The 22,422-nt window shown below is 40.7% G+C and overlaps 1 protein-coding gene across 1 annotated transcript in view; it reads left to right on the forward strand.

The window, feature by feature from the left end:
• MTUS2 (microtubule associated scaffold protein 2) overlaps positions 1 to 22,422 on the forward strand; it is a 157,974-nt gene that overhangs the window by 107,425 nt on the left and 28,127 nt on the right. The window contains exon 6 of the mRNA XM_053934181.1: positions 4,058 to 4,266. Within this exon, the coding sequence (XP_053790156.1) occupies positions 4,058 to 4,266 (209 nt within the window). The remainder of the gene's footprint in view (positions 1 to 4,057; positions 4,267 to 22,422) is intronic.

Raw genomic sequence — 22,422 nt, forward strand, 5'->3', positions numbered from 1 at the left:
CAGGCTATTTTGCCCCTGGTGAGATCACAGAGAGATCCAAAGAATTTGTTGCAGAGAGTGCCAGACCAGAAGCTCACCAGTATTTATAACGGTGGGAGTCCAGTTTAAGCATCAGCACTGATTGTGGCTGTAGCAGCATGTTACAACACAGCTGATTTGCTTCCACTAGGATTACAAAGCAATATGGAACACTGGAATATTTGTACAGTGTATTTGTATTGTCTTAAGGAGGTCTGCATCTCCATGGATGACTTGATAATTTTCAAGGCCTAAAGTTTTGGCATATCCAATTCATGAGGCCTCAAAGGTTTCTTCATTCTCATGAGAGGTTGAGTAACTGACCTCCATCCATCAGACTGATTAAAAATTTGTTCAGCTTGCTTGTTTGCAATTAAGCCAATGTAAATTTGTTTATCACTTTAAGAATCAAGTAGGAAAATAAACCTCATCTTCATTTATTTTTTTAGAGTAGCCTTTGGCATACTTTGAAATAACTGCAGCAATAACAAAGCAATAATGACAATTTTTTCACCTACTTAACAATTTCAAAAAATACTCAAAGCAGCCTTTGAAGAGGGCATACAGTGTATCTGATACTAAGGGGCAGTCACAGACTTTCCTCCATCAGAATCACAAGCACCTGCACTGTTTACACTTTTTGATGGGAGAGAATGTGTCTCACAGGTAATTCTACCACAGCTACATCTGGCCATGAAACAGGTTCCAAAATTTCTGTTTCTAGGTTGTATTTGCCTCTGTTACTGGCCTTCTCACATTCAGTTCCTTTTAGTCAATGCTGGTTTTTGACTGTCATACACAAATTTTTTGACCTTTGAATCTGAAGACTTGCAAGGGAGTTTTGAGATGCAGAGTGTTGCAGGGATCTCAGTTTTATCCTTTGATGCAATACTGTTCCTGAGATCTGTGTATGGGAACAGGTGTCCATAGATGCAAGTGCTCTTTCTCCACTCCATTTTAGAATGGTGCCAACTGCTTCTGGCATCTGTCACTCTACAGAACGCTTGATAACAATTGTCTCTAAGTAATTTGCTCAGTGTCCTTACCAAAATGTTGGAAATTGGACAGTTAAAAGGCGAATAAATTGCATTCCCCATCTAAATCCTCATGGACAGTGTTAATTATGAGTATATACTTGTTATGTCTCCTTAGTTCAAACACTCACATAGATAAAAAAGACTTGGGAGTTTTGAAGCGGATCAAAGGGGTACAGTGATTTCAGCACACACTGGGTCTGCCCCTCTGGTCCCACCATCAGCAAAAAGGACATTGAGGATAAGGGCCAGCATCATTAATATATACCCTGTTTTGTGCAGAGCAACAGAAGAGAGACATCAATGGCAGAATAAGCTTAGTAAGCTGCCTTTCAGACCCAAATGAACCGAGAAATTCAGATTTATCCCTGAGGAGAATAGCACCGTTTAATTTACAAGGACAGCTTATAATTCTGACAAGGACAAGACAGAGATGTGCACTTCAAATCTTCCAGTGAACAGGAAGGCTAGAAAGATGTAAGACTAAGCAACCTGATGGGTTTCTGTTTTAATTAAAAATTGAACTGATTTCAAGGGTTTTCCCCTACACTTCTCTCAAAGCCTTCTGTTGTAACATCACTGTCTTGCTTAAACAACCCAAGATTTTTATACTAAAAAGACAGATATTTATGGCTGTTGCTTTTATGAATTTCTTATTTTTTGGTATTACCTACTGTACAGTTAAGAGACCCTTGACATGGACAGAAGAGTCTGTATTTTCTTATTAGTGCACAAAAGGCTGACAGGCTTTAAGTGACATAAAAATTGATAGAGGGCAATAGCTATGCTGCTTGAACTCTCTTAATGACAAAAACTCCTTGTTCTGTATTATTTGAGTCCTCCAATGACATGGCATTAGTCCTGACACTGCAGAACATCGTATTCTTTGTCACAAGTGCAAGTCATGGACACAAGAGTTTCAAAGGGTTTTTTTGCACTCGTGGCTCTTTGCAAACCATGGGATGCTTGGAGACATGAGGCAGCATCTCTGCTTGGAGCTAGCACCTTTTAAGCTTAGCCTGGAGGCGGGATGTAGCTGAATCAGATAGAAGATATGCCCCAACGGCTCCACACAAGCTGGGAATCTGAAAAAGTAGGAACAGGTTCCTGGGGTATTGCTCTGGGGAAGCCATGCTGTTTCCCTGCCTGATCTCATAAAACTGCCCTTAGGACCTATTTGCACACCCGGACCACAGTCTTGAAGATCTAAAAGAGCTAAAGCACATCTGACAAAATTACCTCTGGAATTTGTAATGCTCAACTTTACAAATTGACTCAGATTCATACCATCAGAGGCATCTCTGTGGAAGGATTCTTTGGCTTTTTAGGAAAGGGATAGGTAGTATTCACAGCAGAAGACTGTCCTCTATTACATTGATTGCTGGAGACTGGTTGTAGACATGGTTTCTGTACTGGTTTTCAGGGACTGTATGCTACAAGACTATAAAACTACAAACTGTCCCAATTTTTTTTATATTCTTGAACACACAACCTTTTCTACTAATGCAGAAATGTTCCGGACCCACAACCATCATCTCTAATAACACATGGGACAAAGGTGTCTGACTCATATTTTCTCCCTCTTTCTTACTGACTTTAGCTTCTAGGGTAAAAGCTGGAGAATAATGGGAGGATCTGTTAAAGACTGGAGGTTCCTGGCCAGTATTCAGGAATGAGCTAAAGACCATCAGCTGAGGGGTAGCAAAAGGGTAGCAAGAAAGACTGAGCAAAAAAAAGTCACTAAGCTGTGCAAAGATGATGCCCAGCTGGCCATAAATGTTTGCAGAGCAGAGTTCTCAGAAAGCAAAGAAGGTAAAGATAGAACAGATTTTCCAAGCAGTGGCTTGAGCAGCTCAATACCACCAGAACACTGCCCCTTCTTGCTTCATCCTCATAACTGGATATACCCACAGAAATGGATAGCTGACTCAATCAGGATGTGAAGTTAGGAAAAAAAGCCCCACTTTCCTGAAGTGGCTTATCATGAGTAAGCTTCAGTTCTGGTGCCATCGATATGAATATGACACTATACACTAAACACAAGCTACACTAGTGCTTTCACATCTTTGTACAGCGTCAGGCTTGCTTCAAGCCAACTTGGAGCACATCAAATGAGCCAGAGTCTGTCTGCACCTATTTCTGCAGACAAACCATGTAGTGATTCTGGTGTGATCAATGATGCCAAGAGAGCAGCCATGCAGAGCCAGTGATGTAACTCTTGTGCATTGTGTGGCACTTGGTGTCACTTCAGTACATATCTGCTAAGTGCTGCAATTTTGGACACATTGCAGAGGTGAGAGCAAAGGGAGCTCTCAAGGTAGATTGCAGTATTGTAGATAAAAAGTAACAGTGATATCCCAATAGCAAGCAATCCATGCTTATGTTTGCATTCAGGGAGGGACAGCTCCAGCCCCACATTGTCCTGTGTAGAAGCAAAAGGAAATCTGCAAAGGGAAAGGAAAACTGGCACCTTTGTCGAGTCACTGGGCTGGAGGTTCATATGGACAAAGAAACCATGTGTAGAGTAGAAATGTCATCTAGCTGTTTTCCACATCATCAAGAAGATAAGGTGAATCCTCACCTGGAAGTGCCCATTTCTGTCACTGCCATTCAAGTGAGATGCAGACCTCTGTTCTTGTAAATGTCTAGCAGAGGTGAAATGCCTCCTTCTTCCAACAACCTCAGTTCTCAGTGATACACTCTTAGGACAGCTCTCCTCAACTTGTAGAAGACCTTCAGGCTCAAAGCCTGAGGTGAGATGACTGTTAAAAAGCTTTGAGCTTTGGCCCCTAAAGAAACATATTTTGCTACTTCACTGTGCTTTTTTTTTTTTTTTTTTTTTTTTTTTTGGGGGGGGGGCAGGGACTGGAAGTTCTGTGTGAGTGCTACAGATCTTTTTTTTTCTTTTGTAGGGATAAGTTCCAAAGGCCATAGAAACACATAAAGGTCATGTCTGTACATGTAAACTAAGTGACCTGAATGGTCTTTTCTTCCCTCTTTTGTAGGACATCCCAAGCAAAGGCCAACCACCCCAAAGAATGGATTCTCCCCCAAACCAGGAGAGGGGCGAGACACGGAAAAGCAGTTCATTCAGAAACTGAAGGAAAAGTGTGATGAGCAGTCCCGGCAATTAATCAATATACAAGATGAGCTTAAAAGGGCCAGCTGTGGCTTTGATGTCTTTGCTATAACAACACAGTACTTTTTCAGGCAGGTAAGTGCAATGGGTGCTTCTTACCATTGGAAAGATTCTTTGCCTTTATACCTGTCACTTGCCCAGATTTATTCCATAGTCTCTGAAAATTTGTTCTTGGGACCAAAGCACATAATTTCTTTACACAATTATTATGAAAAGGGAATTCAAATTTCATAGAATTATAGAAATGAAAACTGCAATGACAAAGGAAATCTGGCACCTCTGTTAAGTCACCAAGCTTCGGGATTGGGTGGCCAAAGGAATTGTGTGTAAAGTACAGATATCATCCAATCTGATAAGTTGAATAATTTGATGCCATATATTTGAAAAAAAGGGTTCGGAAGCTTGGAAAAGGAAGAATTTTGAATGAAGTATTTGTCACAAGCAGGGGTTTTTAGGAGTAAAGGAAATGCAGAAACTTAGAAGCCCCAGTCTCTGATTGCTAGAGCTGGAATGGAAAGTGAAACTGAGATATTAATGCTTGTGAGCAACCAAAACTGTTAGATGAAGGAAGTGATTTGATTTCCTTCAATAATTATCTGCTCTTCCTATTCCCCATGAATCGGGCAGGGTGTCCCTGTCACAAGGTTTCCAGTTCCTGAAGATGTTAGGATAACATTAGCTCAGCATGCAGAAGATTACACCCAGCAGGTATAGAGAACATAAAGAAAATGTTGCTGGTAATTAGAGAATCTTATTTATTCACTCAAGTAAAAATGAATAAATTTTAAGACAACCAAAATAACCATGAAAGACTTGAAGGTATTGCTTGTTTCAAAAGCTGTTTAGTGATCTAGGAAACTTAGCTGGGCTCTGAGGTGCAGGCCTGGTTCACACCATGCCCATGTATTTTATAACGTCCTAGCTTAAGCTGGTGTCCTGGCTACTTTGTGATACAGGCAGAAAATCACCAGCAGTAGGACCCAGATAGGTTCAGATAATACCCTTGATGGCCTGTTTGTCTACTTTTGGAAGAGACAAGAATAAATTTTCTGTGTTAAATGGGAGAAAGAAAATCAAGGAAACCAAACTTAAATTGAGTCTTAAAAATTCTGAAATACTTTATTTCGTTTTGGGGGTTTTTATATTAGTGGGAAAGGTCACCTTTGAATAAATAACCACAGTTCACACTGTTCCCTAAGTAGGAGCTGATCTTGCCAGGGAAGATTCACTGAACTGAAAAAACAGGGAATTTTTTAAATGTCCTAAATATTTTAAATACCTTCCCAGGAGATCTTCCTCCTCTATTTTTCTTCACACTTGACACTTCTGTACTTCAGGACTTGTTGGGTATTTCTAAACACTTTTGAGTGGGTTTAGGTTTTTGTTGTGTTTTTTTGTTGTTTGTTTTTTGGTTTTTTTTTTTTTTTTTGTTAGGTATTTTTAGATTGGTGGTGTTTTGTTGTTGTTGTTGCTGTTGATTTGTTTGTGGGTGTTTTTTTTGAGCTGGCTGTGGAGTATCCTTGTTTAAATCAGAGGGCAATAAAAAAGGGCAGAGCATTGTCAGCTCAGCTTTGTTCTGTGCATTGTCCACTGGGGAGAGATTTTTCGTCACATGTCTCATTCACAATTTGCTGAAGGAATTCTGGACTCTTCGGCATATCTACTTCATCTCCTCTGGATATGTTTTAAATGAGAATAGTTGCTTCAATTGAGCTTTGACATTACTGTCCTGCTGTTGGTGCATGTTGGATCTGTCCTGAAAATGCCTCCTAAATTGAATAACTCAGGTGTCTTTATTTAATAGCATCCTCTCCAAGTCCTGGCCAAGCATAGCTGCATCTCATGTTCCCAGCTCCTCTGTATTTATCAGGCCAGCTGGGGATTGCAGTAATGCTCCTCTGAGTGCCTGGAGGTGAAAAATAATACATTTGTAGAATTTAAGGGCCTTCAAGTTTGGGCAGGATTAGATGTAGATTTGTTCCAGATCCATGCAGATGTGGTACCTCCTTTAGGAGTATGGTTGCTTTAAGCTCCATTTTTAGTGCATGCAGGCAGGTGGGCACTTCATGAAGACTATTTAAAGCACCACAGACCTGAATTTCTGCTTGAGTTACTCACCTGTCTCGTCTGAGACTTCCAGGGAGCACTAAGGCTGCTGCACTCTTAAATTCAATGCTTAAATTGAGAGCCTACATACAGTGGGACAATCTGGAACTCCTTAAGCAGTTGTGTAACTGGGCAGTCATTTGTCTTGCAACATAGACACAGGCTTGCAAGTTTTTGAGTGTCATTTGAAAATACAATCTGTAGACATTTTCTGAGGTGGCATTATTGTCTGAAAGCTTGAGCAAAATTGAGTTGGCTGTCTTTGAGTTAGGGCAGCATGGGAAAAAATAAACCAACTTTTCACATTATAAAAATAATAACGGTTGGGTGTATCTGTTTCTGAGTGCCCTGCAGGCAAAATGAGTTTCTGAGTGAAACTGCAGTTTGGCAAAGGAAAAACATTCATTCAAGAAAAAGCCTTATTCCCAAGAAGTCTGGGGTTGATGTGTCCAGCTAGCAGTTCCACTCCTGTTTAGCAGAGGGCCCAATCCTATTTTGATACTAGGGAGCCACTTTTGGGTTGATAGTCATTTGTGTGCAATGTCTTTCTCTCCTTATATCACAACAAAATAATGTTCAAAACATATATTTTTCTCATATTTGAACCTAAATTCTGTTGCAAAGTGTGCTCCTAGGCAGTGAGGACAGGACTGAGTCTTAAAAACAGCCCAAGGACCAGTGTAGGTGGTAAGTAGGCACAAGTAGGCCCATGCCTGTGGCTCTCTTGTGTTGCTCACACTGTTTCTCTTCTCTTTCCAAAGCTGAGGAAAGCACCAATGCAAGTGTTCCAACAGACATGTTTAGCCTGTGTAGACAGAGAGTGTTGTATGTAATAAAGAGTGTTGGACCAGTTTCTTTGAGTGCTTTAAGATTTTGTGACCATTTCCTTATAATTTTTTGGATTTGTTTTCTGACTGTTTCAGACCACTGCTGAATGGTATCCTGGAATCATCTCTCTTCCTCAGCTGAAAATGCTCTTAATTGGCAAGATTCTAAAAGTTCACATCTAGAAGTGCACAACATGTAGCAGTATTTAATACAGATCCATTAAATGCCACTTAAACCAATTTTCTGTCCTTGGGAAAAGCCTAGGCAATCGAAGCAGGTGATAACTGAGGCAGTAGACAAAAAATATTAAAGCAGTGGTTCTGACATAATCATGAAAAGTAATGATTGCAGTGCCTGTGCAGAGCAAGGCTTTTAATTATTGTTTAATTAGCAGATGTATTAGCTTAAGACCCTTGTATATGCACATGACTCTTGCTGACTTTTGGAACTGCTTCAAATTGATTCTGAAGAGGAGCAGATTAAAATTTGTCCTTAATGTTGTCAGATGTTCCTCTTGCTGATACAGCCCTTGTGCTGTGCTGGTATTGCAGAGTGAACAACTGACTGACGGGAGCTGGAGTGATAACGGGAAGGTGTTCTACAGCAAATATTTCCAGAGCCCTGGTCTGGATCACTCCCGACCTGCTCTGGCTTGTTAACCCAGTGATACTGGCAGTCCCGGCCCAGTTTCAGCCCTGTTCAGCGAGGTGCCCAGCAGTGATCTCTCTTGGAAGTGGTAACAGTGCCATCTAAAGGGGAATAACCCAAAGCAACAAATCCAGGAGAGAAAATCTTTCTGGACAAAAAAAAGGAGGAAAAAAAAAAAAATCCATTTTCATATCTCTAGTACACCATAGAAGTGTTTGTGTTGAGGGCTGTTGTGGCCAAACTGCACCGAGGTCCTGGAAACTGGGCTAATGGCCCTCTGCAATCCAGCCTGCCCCAGCAGGCAGAAAGTGGAGTCCTAGGTCTGCCTCTGAAATTTTAGAGGAGGACTCTAGAGTTCCAGTGCATGTGAGGAGCAGGGATCCTTTCTGGGCTGCAGACCTCAAGGGTGGGAGCAGGTGAGGGAAAGGGTTTTGTTGGGGTAGTCTGTCTTGTACTCTGCTTGGGCCTGGAGGAGTTTCCAGACCTGCAGCATGGCCTCTTGATATCGTTTTCATCATGGGGGAAAAGCTCCTTAGGACAGGTCCCAGCACAAGTGCAGCTGGATCAGCTGGCAATGGAGGAACCACAGAGATGTCCTGAACAAGAGTTGGGATAACAGTGCAGTATTTGGTGACATCCCAGAACTTTGTGTCTACCAGCACTGGGAAAGGCGTGTCACCAGTAACCAGTGTGTGTGTGTCTGCACATCTAATCATGGGTGTGCAATATTTGTATTACAGAGAAGTAAACACACACAGGAATATCCTGCAAAATCTAGGATGGGCAAGGAAAACCTTTTCCCTCTTTTGAATAATGAATAGGTGTGTGCTGGTGTGTCTTTTTGAGAGGAATGTCCCTATCCTGTGAATGGACAATACGCCACCCAGTGTCATGTAAGATCCTTGGCCAGATGCTAATGACCACTTGTGCTAGAGGCAAAATTGGTCATGCTATTTATAAGTCACTTGGCACTTTCCACCACTGCCTCCAAAACATTCATTTGGGCTAACATTTCAAGGGATTATCTCAGGCTAAGCTGAAAATGGTTTATTTTCACAAATGTCTCAGAGAATAAGTTCAAGAGAAATATATCTATTGTTCACGCCTGGTGCTGGTGCTGGCAGAGTGGTAAGAAGCCAGCACTCATCAGAATGATCGACCTTCTGGCTTTCAGCAGTAATGCTTTCCCAGCATTTGCAAAATATGTTTGAATTTGGACCAAGAATAGTCCTTAGAAAAGTGCCATTCCTCCCTTCTCACTATTACAGTAAGGCTATGTATCCTGTATTGAGAAATTCATTCTTTTCATTGGTCCTGATGAAATCCAGAGCAGTCAGAGCAGCTTAATATTTTCATTCTGTATCCTGAAAAAAATACACTTTGGTCTCATCAAGCACTGACATATTTAGGGTTATGTATCAAAAACATTGTATTGCAAGGAAAACAAAACATTTTGTTTACTTGGGAGGAAAAGCATCGAAAGAAGCTCTGTCATCATTTAGAGCTTTCTGAATTGATTTTTAAAGAGAAATGTACAAAATTTGGTATGTGGGGCTATTAGTTATGGTAAAACATCAGTAAGAATCCAGAGGTGTACTCCTTTACTTGCAAGCATTACAATGAAGGCTCTGTAGATGGAATGGGACCTGCAGGCCACTTACACATCTACCCAAGGAATGGATTGGAGTTTGTGAAATTAAGGAAATCACCTTCTGCAGTTGATGTCTTGCTTATTTGCAAAAATAAGCTTATTTGCTGTGTATGCCAAAAGTCAGGCAGTGAGTAGGTAAGGTGCTATAGGAAAAGAAACCTTAAAGCAGCTGAGTATCTCTCCCCTCCTCGTCCTTAGGGTACCTGGATCTTACACTTCTTCCAGACAGCATGGCCAGGTCTGCTTCAGGCCCTGCAAAACAGAAGGAAAAAGGTGCAGGGAACCTTATGGCTTCTCCTTGTGTCCTCGGTGACCTTCTTAGAGACACTGACGTGACAAAATTGCAAATTTTAGTTTTGGATGGTGAAAGAATATGCTTCCCAGGGAAGCATTGGTTTTGTTACATGGCCTTCTAAAAACAAACAAAACAAAACAAAAAAAAAAAAAAAAAAAAAAAAAAAAAAAAAAAAAAAAAAAAAAAAATTAGACTATGTTTGTATCCTTGGCTGGAGACACATAAATGGAGACACTTGGCTAGTTACACATAAATATTTTAAATTTTGAGATAAAAAAGAAATAGCCCCAGGCATTCTAATGCTCCCCTTGAAGAGTTTTAAATGGCCATTAAAAATTAAAGGCCTCTTTATTTACATGTTGTCCTTGAAGAGAAATATTTTTAGGATGTGTGCCAAGCATCAGGTAAAAGTGAATTTATTTTCTCCTTTTGTTTGTATTATCGATCTCTGAATAAGCAACTAACTTTGACAGCCTTGATTTTATATTGCATTCAGAGGAAAAAACATTTAAGAATCAGAAGTGGTTCTTGTGATGCTGGCAGCCTCCAAGCTGGGTATATATCTGGGCTTGAGGGATTTGGCAACACATTGGAAGCGGTGTGAAAAGCAGTGATGAGTAGTAGGGTCCAGTGCTATTGTAGCCTCTCATCATGCAGAGGACAGGGAAACCCAATCACAGTGCTTTCATGCTGTTCTTTAGGTTCAGCAAAGGAGCTGATGGAAATGTGTATCTCTTTTAAATTCCATGCATTTTAAATTCCTCTCTTGCAGCGAAGAGGCAATATCCTCAGATCACTCTTGTTTTGTTTTTTTGGGTTGGTTTTTTTGGTGTTTTTGGTTTTGGTTTTGGTTTTTTTTGGTTTTGGTTTTTTTTTTTGGTGTTTTTTTTTTTTTTTTTTTTTTGGTGTTTTGTTTTTTTGGAGATTTTTTTCCTTAATTGATAAATTGATTACTCCCCAGGGACATTCTACCAAGATTTCTAGTAAGAATGTAACAGAACAAAGGCTTTACAATTTGGTGTAGATCAATAGGTGCAAGGTTCATATATGGAAGTATTAATCACACCAGAAACTGAAGAATTTTTCTGTTTCCATGTGGGAACAGAAATATTTAACAAATGAAAATTTATAGATACCTTTCAGGAAGTGAATAAGGAAACCATAACTCTCATTAGCAGTGGGGTGGACAAGACCTGGCCTGTCCAGGTGAGAGGGATTCCATCCTCTCTTTGGGAGTCAAAAAGCAGAGCCTCCCTTCAAAAACAAACTTTTCAGCACATCTCTTGCTTTACACACACATTTGTGTGCATAAAATATTTATAACAAGACCAAATGTCACTCTTTAAAGTTGCTGTTAAGGGGGAGGCCATGCCTCAACTCACAGATAATCTTCAGAAGTCATTTCAAAATGAAATTTTTGAACAGAAGTCTGAGGAAGATTGGAATCAGCCTAGAGAGAGGTCAAATACTCAGTTCTCCTCCCAGAAGAAGCAGTGACCACTGAGTAACTTGACACATATTTTCATGCTGGTGGTTACTTTTCAGTAACCTGTCCCTCTGGCAGATCCACGCCCTTCTTTCCTGTGTGGCAAACCTCAGGCATCACCTAATCCCTCTATTCTGATGCCCATCGCAGCATCCCAGGAGCTCTCCTGCCCTCAGATACACACCTGTGGCCTTCCCTAGCTTTTCCCTGCTTGGATTTTCACACCTCTGGCAACAATACTTTTGTTTGGTGGTTTTACATCCCCCTCAGGTCAAAGTGGCATGGCCATTAATATAGACATGTCCAATAATGACCTATATAGGCATTATAATAATATAGGCAACAGCTTTTTCAAGTATCTTAATACTTCTGCAGTCTAAAAAAAGGAACAATTTATTATCCATAATAAAGGTCTGGCAATGCCAAATGTCCATCAAACCAACTATGTGCCAGCTTTTTAATTGCAGGAATATTAGGGTTTTAACCATCACAAAACATAACGGCTAGCCTCACTTAAAAAATCAATTTGTATCTTCTTATTTACCAGTGGAATACAATCTGTTTAAGTTAACATTAGCTCGTGTTTAATCAAATTACGCAGAGCAAAGAACAAAAAGATGATGGGATTGGACTGGGTTTGTTGAAAACAGAAAAGACTTGGCTGACTTAATGTATTCCTCTTTGTTAATATTTGAGCTCTATATAGCATTCCTTATAGAAATGAATATGTTAAAGTTTTTGTTATTCCACAATTATCCCAACGAGTGCTAGACATTTTGATGATGACACAAAGATGATGTCCCAGTCCTGGAGCATTTAGCATCTAAATAGGCAAAAGCCTAATGAAAACTGATGTGTCAAAGTGACTGAGTCTGGAGATTACCATATATTTAGTTTCTTAGGGGATTTAGTTGGGAAGATAGGCACAGGTTTGTGTGTGGATATACACATCTGCATGCACACAAGCACACCGTGCTGCATGTTCTGCTTTCAGGTACCCTCTGGGAAGGGGATCTGTGTCTCCAATGGCTGTATAATGGATAGGGCTAGAGAAAACAGTGGCTAGAGTGGAAAGGGCTTGGGATCACCAACAGGGTCACAGTGATAGGCACCACTGGATGAGGACTGGACAGTGAGATGTCCTGCCAGTGCATCACCCAAGTGCACTAGTGAGGGCAGCCAAGAAGTCTAAGTAAACTCATGTACACCAGGAGGTGCAGAGGCAGCAATGGTTGTGTGTATGCAGCTCTGTGAGCTGTAGATGAGAGCCCAGCAAGCAGTTTTCCTTCTGCAGACAGGGATACTCCCACTGTTCATGTTTATTTACACCAAATGGGTGTGATGAATATTTTACATCCCACACAGGTTCCCATCTGCCCTTGTTGGTGTTTCCTGTGGTGCAGCACATGGCTCCAGGCAGCTGCAGAAATGAGCAGCAGGATGTGTCCTCAGCAGCACTACTGGGCTGATGGCTGCTTCTGAGGCAAACAGCTCCACAGCTATTCTTATTACTGCACTCTGGTTTCATCTGTGGGGAGAAATTAGCTGTATTTCTTCCTTGTTTTGTTTTGTTGGGTTTTTTTAAACTGCTTAGTACACTACAGTCAATTAATAGACCCAGAGCAATGCTTCTCCTCCGGGGACATATTGAGTACATCTTGTGCACATGGATTGCACAAGAAGCCCTGGCACCTTTGGTGTGCTCTCTGGGGAGTACTGGGGTTCCTCACCATTCACCCAAGAGGTGCCTGGACTTGGACCTTATTTGAAGCTAGACACGCCTTTATACCCCTGAGCTTTGGTACCCCAGGCACTTGGCTGCATGCTGCAGGAGAACACTTTTGGTCCCATTACTCTTCAGTTCTGTGCAGGGTCTTGGCTTTCCCCAGAGCAGAGAAAGCTGGTTTCCTCCTTCTTCTGGAATATTGCATCACCTGGCACATGGGACATTCTTCCTGTGCCTGGCATAGGAAGGCTGAACCTTAGCCTGGGGGATTGGTCTGACCACAGGACAGTTAAGGAGTGATCCCTTCAGCAGCTGAAGCTGGCTGCCTTTCTGGAAATGGTTTTTGGAGCTTCTTGGAAAAATCTGTACAATGCTGAGCTGCCTGCTTTAAGCTGCCTCACACTTAGGAGCCAGACAGAAGGTAAGCAGCAAGGCAGGACACTGATAGGCAAAGCTCCCCAGCCCTCTGGAGAGGCAATGACAACCCACAGATAACATGCAGGTTAGGGAAAGATATGCTTGATAGGTGTGTCTGCAGAGTTGGTCTGCCCTGGAAAGTAGAAGGAAAATATTCAGGAGGGACTGGATGTTGTCCAGATATCTCTGCATTTCCAGTGGGATCCATGTTGCAAAACAAAAAGGTTTTGGGATTTCTTTCTGCTCTGACTATAAAAAACAGAGATCACCTCCTGATTTGGTACAAGTTTCCAGATATTTGGCCTGATTTTTTTGCTTTCACCCCTTGCTAACTGGTATTCTTAAAAACAAACACATTACAAAGGAGCATAATACACTCAAAGCAATGGCTAAATACATGAAAAAGATTAATTTAGAAATAAACAGGGAACAGTTGGGTATATACCATATATTTATATAGGTGTCATTCATATATAATGCTTGAACTTCTTTTCCATAGTCTTGGAATATCTTCTGTTTTATGTGAAACTCAATTTCATCAATCTTTAGTTAAAATGAAGTATTAGAAGTTACTGAGTGTTAGATGCACTTAAAAAAATGTTCTGTCTTTTTTCCTCTACCCCAAAGGCATTTTTAAATGTCATTTATAGAAAGACTTCAGATTATTTACTGTGTTCCCTCACCACTGCATACTCCTAAGCTAGAACACTCTGCTGATATAACTCCCTGTCTCTCCAAAATTACTGTCGCAATCCCAGGGGGTGACAGTGTAAATATCACAAGTCCTCTTATGTAGATCCATCAGCAGATGCATTCTGAGCTGACGCACAAGAGAGACCTTGCAGCAATGTGGTGGAACTTTCCCTGTTGATCAAAATTCCTGGCAGATGTGAGGTTGTTCCAGTGCAAAGCAAGGCTTGAAAACACAGATACCCGTGACAACTATTTCACCTTATGTGTTTCAAGACCGTGTGCCACATCTGCAAAAACCTCTCGTATAGACATGCTGACAGAAATGCAGAACTTCCTTTATAAGTTCTGATTTGATCTTCAGTTTTTCAAGTACAATTTCACATCCCCTTTGCAGTCCATGTGGATTGTGGTTACAGATTTTAGCAGCTGGAGAGCCACATATTTGATGAGTGGCGTGCAAGCTGCCTGCACTTTTGAGCATATAAAACCAACACGCTCACATTCCCACCGCGCTGGTTTTGAGTGATAGATGCAGCAAAGCCGGTCTGAAACCAGCTCGGTGTGGAACTATGGTTTGGCCATCAGCTGGAAGGGAGTAACCCCCAGGAGTAATTAGAGTTTCTGGTGTCAGCACAAATCAATGTGAGCTCCTACTGTGAACATGTGCTATGAAAAGCTGTCAAGATCTTGGGGTGAGTAAGCAAAGATGCAGCCAGTGGAAGCGAGGCAGTGACAACACCTGCATGTTCAGCACTGGGGAGGCTGATACTGAATATATGACATTTAACACTGCTGCTCACACATTTTCAGAAGACAATGAAAAAATGGGGATGAAAAAGAGATGAGTAATAAGCAACCCTGAGCTCTGGAAAAATCCCTTTTTAGCAGAAACCACTGCTAAACTTTTGCAGTTTCAACATGTGAAGGAAGCACAGACTTTTAGGACTAGAGATGATCAGTTATTAGAAAAAACCACTGTGAGAAGAGAAAGCAAATCTACGCCTTCATGTCAGCAGTTTGCCAATGGATGCCTTTATAGAGGGGATGTTTTCATCAAGTGTAGTTATAGAACAGCAACTGTGTAAAATATCATGTCCTGTAAAAAAAAAATCATACTATTTGATTGAACCATCCCTTTGTCCTTTGCCCTTAAAGTCTACTAAGTTCTCTAGGTAGCAAGAATATCTTGACATGTAATATTTGGTGGTGCAATACATGTATGTGAGGGGAGATGCCTATTTTAAGGTTGGAAGCCTTTTTCAGATAGATGTTAAGATGAGTTTTCCATGCAGAACAGCTTTTCATCACACTCTCTAATGCAGGGTTACTTGCACCTTCTTCTGAATTTTCTGGCAATAATCATGGTTTGAAGCAGGATCTAGATTAGACAGACCATGACTCAAACATATATATAAATGGTAATTAATGTGTTCCAAGGACATTTTTGCTATCCTTTCAAGTGGAAAGTATATCTCCTTGATGCTCCTTCTGTGTCCTCACAGCCATCCAAGAGTACGTATCTGCACTTCTGAATCATATACCCAATGCACAACCTGTCTCTTGCTTAACTCCCCTTTCAGATCTGAGCTATCTGGTTTCAGAAATGAACTCTAAAAGGTTTCAGCTGCAATCTTCCTGAAATTCTCTGGCCTTGCTCTCACCCCTGAGAACTAATTCACATGCAGCTTCCTACAATCACTTCTCACACATCATAACTTCAGAAGGTGGTGGTGTGGTTATTATAATGATTTGAGAACTTTTTATCATTTATTATTTATTAAAACCAGCTCTAACTACAGAGGAATTAGTATAAATGATGCATTTCTAAAATTACTTCTAAAAATCATCTGAGCTATGTTTTCTTTGTGTAAAAACCTCCCAAGCCCACAACTGATAGTTTGAATTCTCATTAGTGGTGGTAAGTACAGTTCCTCTCAGCACAGCACTGAGAATCTTTCCAATAGGAGAAGCTTGATCCATGTAAATCTGCTGGAATATTTTGCCACTGACATTGCTGTCATAGAATGTCAGCACTTGTGCCTTGCTCTGCTTGGCCTCAAAGTACAACAGCTTGAAGTTGTCATTGGCTTTGGCCCAGAGTAACTCGGGATTGGCAGAGAGAAGATTACCTGTTTGTTGGGAGAAGGGAACATTTCTCTGCAAAGTTGATTTAAGAAAATGGCCAACTGCTTGCAGCTACTCAGAGGTCTGGAATTTAGATACAGCCTTGCAGAGGATGTATTCCTGGGTAGAGAGCAGGTGAGGAGTTCAGTGAAAACATGCATTTTTCCTTGTGATCTTGGTGCATAAATGATATTTCATATGAGGAAACATGAACTCCCTGACAGCAAGAGCTAGTTCATTTGGAATGCTTACTTTGTACTGTTCCAGACATCAAGAACTAGAAAACATAGTACTAAAGCATTGTTCTCTCATGAATTTTAATCCATGGCCTTGCAAACTACTGACACTAAAATAAATGTAAGGCTACACTAGCAGAAATAACAAAACTCTGAAGGAATACTGTTTAGATCCTCACATTCTTTTTATATGAGAACTGAATTTAAAAAGGAGTCATCTGGCTAGGCTCTCTCACTTGAGAAACAGAGGGTATATAGTCTGTGTTAATTTGTTAAATTCTAGAGTAAACATTCTATTCATCCAAATATGCAACAGCATAATTGTATAGTTGAAAAACTATATTAAAAAACTTTTGCTTCTATATAAGTTGCCTGAGGATCATTAAAACCTCATGGTACTGAGTAATGCACAAAATGTGAAACCTCACTGTAAATCCAAGGGAAATTGCCATTCTGGGGCCATCTGGCATGACTTTCAGCTCTAGCTGAGTCATCTCACTGAAACTCATTCCTGACTGCTCACAGCCTCAGAAATCCCCAAATGACTGTTACATTTTCTGAATTTTTTTTTTAAGTTAGGCAAGAACAAAAATAACAACCCCAACCTGGAAAATAATGAACCATGTGTGTATGTCTGAAGAGCAATGTGGAGAACCATGCTGCTGATGAGAGAGCTGTGTCAGAGAAAACTTGTAATGCACCTCCAGCAAGGAAAGTGAAGTGTAATAGTGAAGGTCTTTGCTTTTCTTATTTCCACTGTAGTTTTCAGTCTGACAAGATTAGGGTTCAGGATTCCTGTGACAGGATTCTCCTCCTGACTAACAGCAGAGTGTGGATTCCATTCCTTGTCCTAAAAAAGTTGGCCCTGTGTTAGCGAAGTTGACTCTCCCCAAATTCACTACTTTATCCCTGCTTTACTTTTAAACCCCATCCGACTCAGTGCCCAAACACTTGTGGGACTATAAGGAAGGAAGCTGGGACAAAACAAGTGGCCAGGAGAGGGGAAGATTAAAACACTTCGACAGCAGCACTCATCTTCATTGGTTTCAAGCACTCACAGAAATACAATGTGACTGGCAATTTCAATAAGTGAAATTGGAAAAAGAATTTAGGACTAGTTGAGACTGTTTTCAAATTGTGCTGCTTGCAGAACTGAAGAATTAACAATACTGACAATAAATCAATTTCAGTCTTTGAGGCCAATGTTTGGCTTATTGAAAAACAGATTCAGTTTCCCCACTTGTCTGCAACTCTGTCAGTATACTCAGCTTCCCTCTGGTAGATATCAAAATTCTGACAAAGTCCACCTGCATGTTCTGTCACACAAACTGTAACAGTGTTTGAAGAGAGCACATGCAGAGAAATAGGTTGTGATAATCACATAAAGTGTGCTGGATGTCCCTTCTCCTTGCCTTGCTCTCCCGTCTTTGGCATGCCACTCAATCATTTTCTGAGCCTCCTGTTCAAAATGCATTGCTGGAATAGCATTGCCCTATTTTGCCTCTGCACTGCCTTAGACAAAAATCCTGCCCCCAATGAACGCCGCCAACCAGACTTCTCTTGCCGTCCTGTGGCGGTGCTTAATGTCGGTGTCACGGTCGCCTCCCGCTGTTGACTGCAGAGAATGCCAGGAGGCGGCAGCTGCCGATAGCCTGACTTATCCATCACTCTCCAGAGCTGAGACATTGCAGACGTTGCAGTGTCTCAGTTATGCACCAGCTCCTCTGCATCTGACTCTCATGTCTCTCCTCATTCCTGCAGTCTCCTGTTCCTTGTCTCCCTTCACCACTGCATGTCCCTTTGTCCTCTGAAATGCCACCTGCAGTACAATCTTCCTTTCTCCTTAGTTTCATCTCTTTTTTTGAATCTGTACTTTTGTTTCTTTACCAGGTGAAGAAGTTTTTGAACTTTTGGTATGCCTCACCTCAGCCTTCTCTCCCAATTATCTCTCTCTGTATCCCCATGGTGCTGTCTTCAGTCTCCTTGGTCCTCACCACAAACCACTGTTTCCTTCACCTTTCTCCTAGCTTCTTTTGTTTATTTCCATAAGCACTGGATACTGCCCTAGCAACTTATTCCTAGAGCCGGCAGTCCTCTTGCAAAAAAATTTGCATCCCTTCACATTCCCTGTACTGTCTTTTGCTGCTCATGCCCTCAGAGTGCAATCTATTCAAATTAAATCAAATATTTGTCTGACATACTTCACATGCTATGCCCTTCAGCAAGCCTTTCCAGCATTTCATAAAGGATGAATAATATGCAGTTCCCTTGAGGATTCTGCTGCTCTGGGACATGCATAGCACCTTTATCTCCCAGAGCTTTCCCCAGTCTTCACTTCTCTTTTTCCTTCTCCATGGATCTCCATCTTCACACTTTGCCATATCTTTGCTGTGAAAATTCAAGGAAAGCACTATATGTCTCTCAAGAAGGTTAGCCAGCTTCCATAAAATAGGGAAACATTGGATACTAATGGTTATGAATTAAAATCTTCATATATATGTTAGAATATATATATAGAACCCTGATGATTTATTGTTTATTCTCTACAGAGCAGAGTGTATGCACTGATACCTAAAGACCATTATGGAGCTAAAGAGAATAATGTACCCCATTCGGGGACCACAGTAAATTATAAAATATGGCTAATTTATCCTTACCTCTCCCAATTTAGTTCAGATAGATGTAAAATATTGGAATTGCTTGGGCAGTAAATAGGAATTGTATTATGTGCATCATGGAGGAAAGCATTGATTCTGTCACTGTAGGGAAAACTTGCTGCCCATAGTGCCTCTTTGCCATTAGAATAGGTTGTTTATAGACTAAGCCACTCCTCTGGGACATTTGGAATCATGTAGGTATCCTCCTTGGCCTTTAATTACTTAGGAGCCTTACCCTGTCAAGTGCTAACTACATTGTGTTTCCACTGAAGTCAATAAATATCGTAAAACATACCTCATTAAGTCGCTTGCTTTGTGCAATTACTTTTATGTTTTAAAATCTAATTTGATTAGACTTCTTTCCTTTATATTTGTTGCTAATCCTATACATAAGGAACACCTTTCTTTGTGGAACTTACCTGTATTTCTCTTTCCAATAATGAAACAAAAACACAGCTTTTATGAAGAATGTTTTTTTAACTAACAGTGCAGGTTTTCCCAGCCCATGTTGATCTCTGTCTTACCCACAGACTTGTTTATTCTTCCTTGAAGGGAAATGTGAGCCAGATCTGTTGAGACAGAGCTCCATGCAAAGCAGTTTGGCAGAGGCATCTTCACATTCTGGGTGTGGACCATCAGCAAAATCCTTAGCAATATATTGGTGACAATGCACAGACAAGCAGTATTGCATGGAAAGGAAAGGCTAGCAAAGTTCATTCCAGGTCATCAAATCCAGACCCTCCCTGTTGCCAAACCCTATAACTTCTTCCCTAAAATGATTGATTTTCAGCTTGAAAGTCATTTTATTTTCCTCTGTTTCTACCAGAGGACTGTTTCCGAATCTCTTGTGATTTAGGTATGCCCAAGTTCACACCCTTTTGTCCTTACATAAATACATTTTTTGACTTTGAAGTACTTCTGCCTCTCTTAGTGTTCTCCCTATATTTATAGAAAGCTGTAATTTTCCAACTTTGCTGTTGTTTTCTTAGAAGAAGTAGATGTGTATTTACATGGCACCCCTCCAGTGGTGTGGGCTATATATTCCCTGCCTCAGAACTGCTATCCCCCAAACAAGGGGAACCAGAACTGTGTGAGGTTTCAGGTGAGATCTCTATGGCTTTTCTTAAAGCATTTAAACTTCCCTCTTAGTGTTTACTAGGACCTAAGGTTGTATTTGCCTTATTCAGATCTGTACAGTAGACATCAATCTTATTCATCCCATGACTGGATAAGCAGCACAGATTTTTGCTGTTATTTCTAGCTGATGAGTTTCCATCTTCTACTTGAATTTCCTGTTATTTGTCCCTGTGATTGGTAACTTGGACTGCTCAGTGTTCTGTATTTCTTATAATGACTATATCCCTATAGCCCTAAATAGCATCCAGCCTGACAAGCCTGGTGTTTTAACTCTCCCCTTGATGGACAGTGCATCCCACCATCACATTAGCATTCACTAATATTTGACCAGGGTCAAAAGAGAATGAGGTAACTTGCCCCCAGGATTGATTCTTTGAACAGCTCTATTCATTATCTCTACTCAGCCCAATAGTTCCATTTACTGCAACTCCTTGTCCTTTTCCCCCAAAGGCCTCCTTAACCACTTAACTCTTCTTCAACAACTCCCAATCTTTCCCAATGTTGTGTTTGGCACCACATGGTCACTTGGTCCCCAATAGGTGGGAGTTACGTATTACCCTTATCTAAAAATATCAATTCTTTTGGTGTACAGAGGCAGCAGTCTGCACTGGTGTGGATCTATCTGCCTCTGGTGCTCTGTTGTACTTAACAAGGTGTTTTTAAAATATTATTCCTCTCAGTACTTTATCCAAGTGCTGCATGCCATGGAAATCAGGCAGATGGCTCTAGCAGTTTAAAATGAATAATCGATAATTTAAAAACCTTGTTTTGAACAAGGTTTAAAGTGCCAGTTCTCACGGAATTTGAGTCTAGCGGCTGTCCTCTCCTTGGACGTGCCTGCTTTGCTGAGCGTTTTGCTCCTGTCTCAGTTATGTTCATTTCCCTTTCTATATCCTTAATTCCCAAGGCATTGCTGCCTTCAGGTGTGTGCTCAAGTCCTCCACATAGCAACCTACCTGTCAGCATGCTGCCACCACAGAGACCCCTCCTAAATTCTTTCTTCATCCTCCTCATTTATGCATTTGACTGAGGAACTGCTCTTTAAAATAGTTTCTATTTTCCATTTGCTTTCTTAACTTTGGTCTTTTCTCACCTAAATGCTACACACCTTTACCTGAAAGATGAGGTTTAATTCAAACTGAGTTTAGTCTCCCTTTCTCCAAAAGGATCTAAGCTGACTAAAGAGCCCAGCAGCTCTCCCAAGTACATCCTTATCCCTTATCAATCCTAAATCAGCCTGTGGTGCCTTAATTCACCCTTGCTAGAAGGACAACAGATGATTTCTGCTTAATTTAATTTTCACTTTTATATTTTCTCTTCCAGTTTAGTGCTTAAGTGGTACTAAGGTCATGCATAGACCTTGCTTGCTAAACTTCACCTTAGATTTATAATCATGTGCAAGCAGCAAATCCCCCATTCTTAGCAAAGCAGTTGAAGACGATAAGTTCTTAATTTTAAAAGCATAACAAAAGGAATAATGACTGGGTTTTATTTTCCCTGCCTGACAGTCAGACATGGATCTAAATACTGTAGTTCTAACAGCCAGCTCAGAGACATGGCCATGGTGATTTGTCTACAAGTGGTAATGTAGGTTTTTTCTATGGCAGTTAAAAAGTTTCCAGTTGGGATTTGGGCTGTAAAAGATCCAAATTACAGTTTTCAGGTTATGTGGCAAAATAAAGAAGCTACTACAGAGAAGATGAAATTATTTCATTATACAAGAAAGTCTCTTTGTACCTCTACTCTGTAGCTGTTCAGTAGACAACCAAATTAATTTTCAGATGCTGTAAAGAAAGTTAGATCTTGAACACAAACATTAAAAGACATGTATTTGGAGTGCAATTTTAAATTTGGTTTGGTGTTTGGGTTTGGTTTTTTGTTTATTTGTTAGGTGGAGTTTCTATGTTGTTGGCTTTGTTTGTTTGTTTGTTTGTTTTTAATTACCTGACTGTGATATTCTAAAACTTTAGTTGAAGTCCTGGCAGGGCTATGGAAGAGATAGAGAGAGAATAAGAAGTTGACATATACTGAAGTTACCTGAGAATTTAAATGTAATATAACACAGTTTTGTTGGACATTCTTGTTGGCTCCTGCTATTTTTAAAACAACTTTGTGCATCGCCAGTCACAGTTGAACATACATTTAAACAAAAACACCGTCCAGAGAAGCACAGACCTGGGCATCTTTCCCACCAGAAGGCAGAGCTGTTCAGCAGTATGAGCAATGT

Source organism: Vidua chalybeata, chromosome 2 (genome assembly GCF_026979565.1).
Source record: "Vidua chalybeata isolate OUT-0048 chromosome 2, bVidCha1 merged haplotype, whole genome shotgun sequence".
In the NCBI taxonomy this organism is placed as follows: domain Eukaryota; kingdom Metazoa; phylum Chordata; class Aves; order Passeriformes; family Viduidae; genus Vidua; species Vidua chalybeata.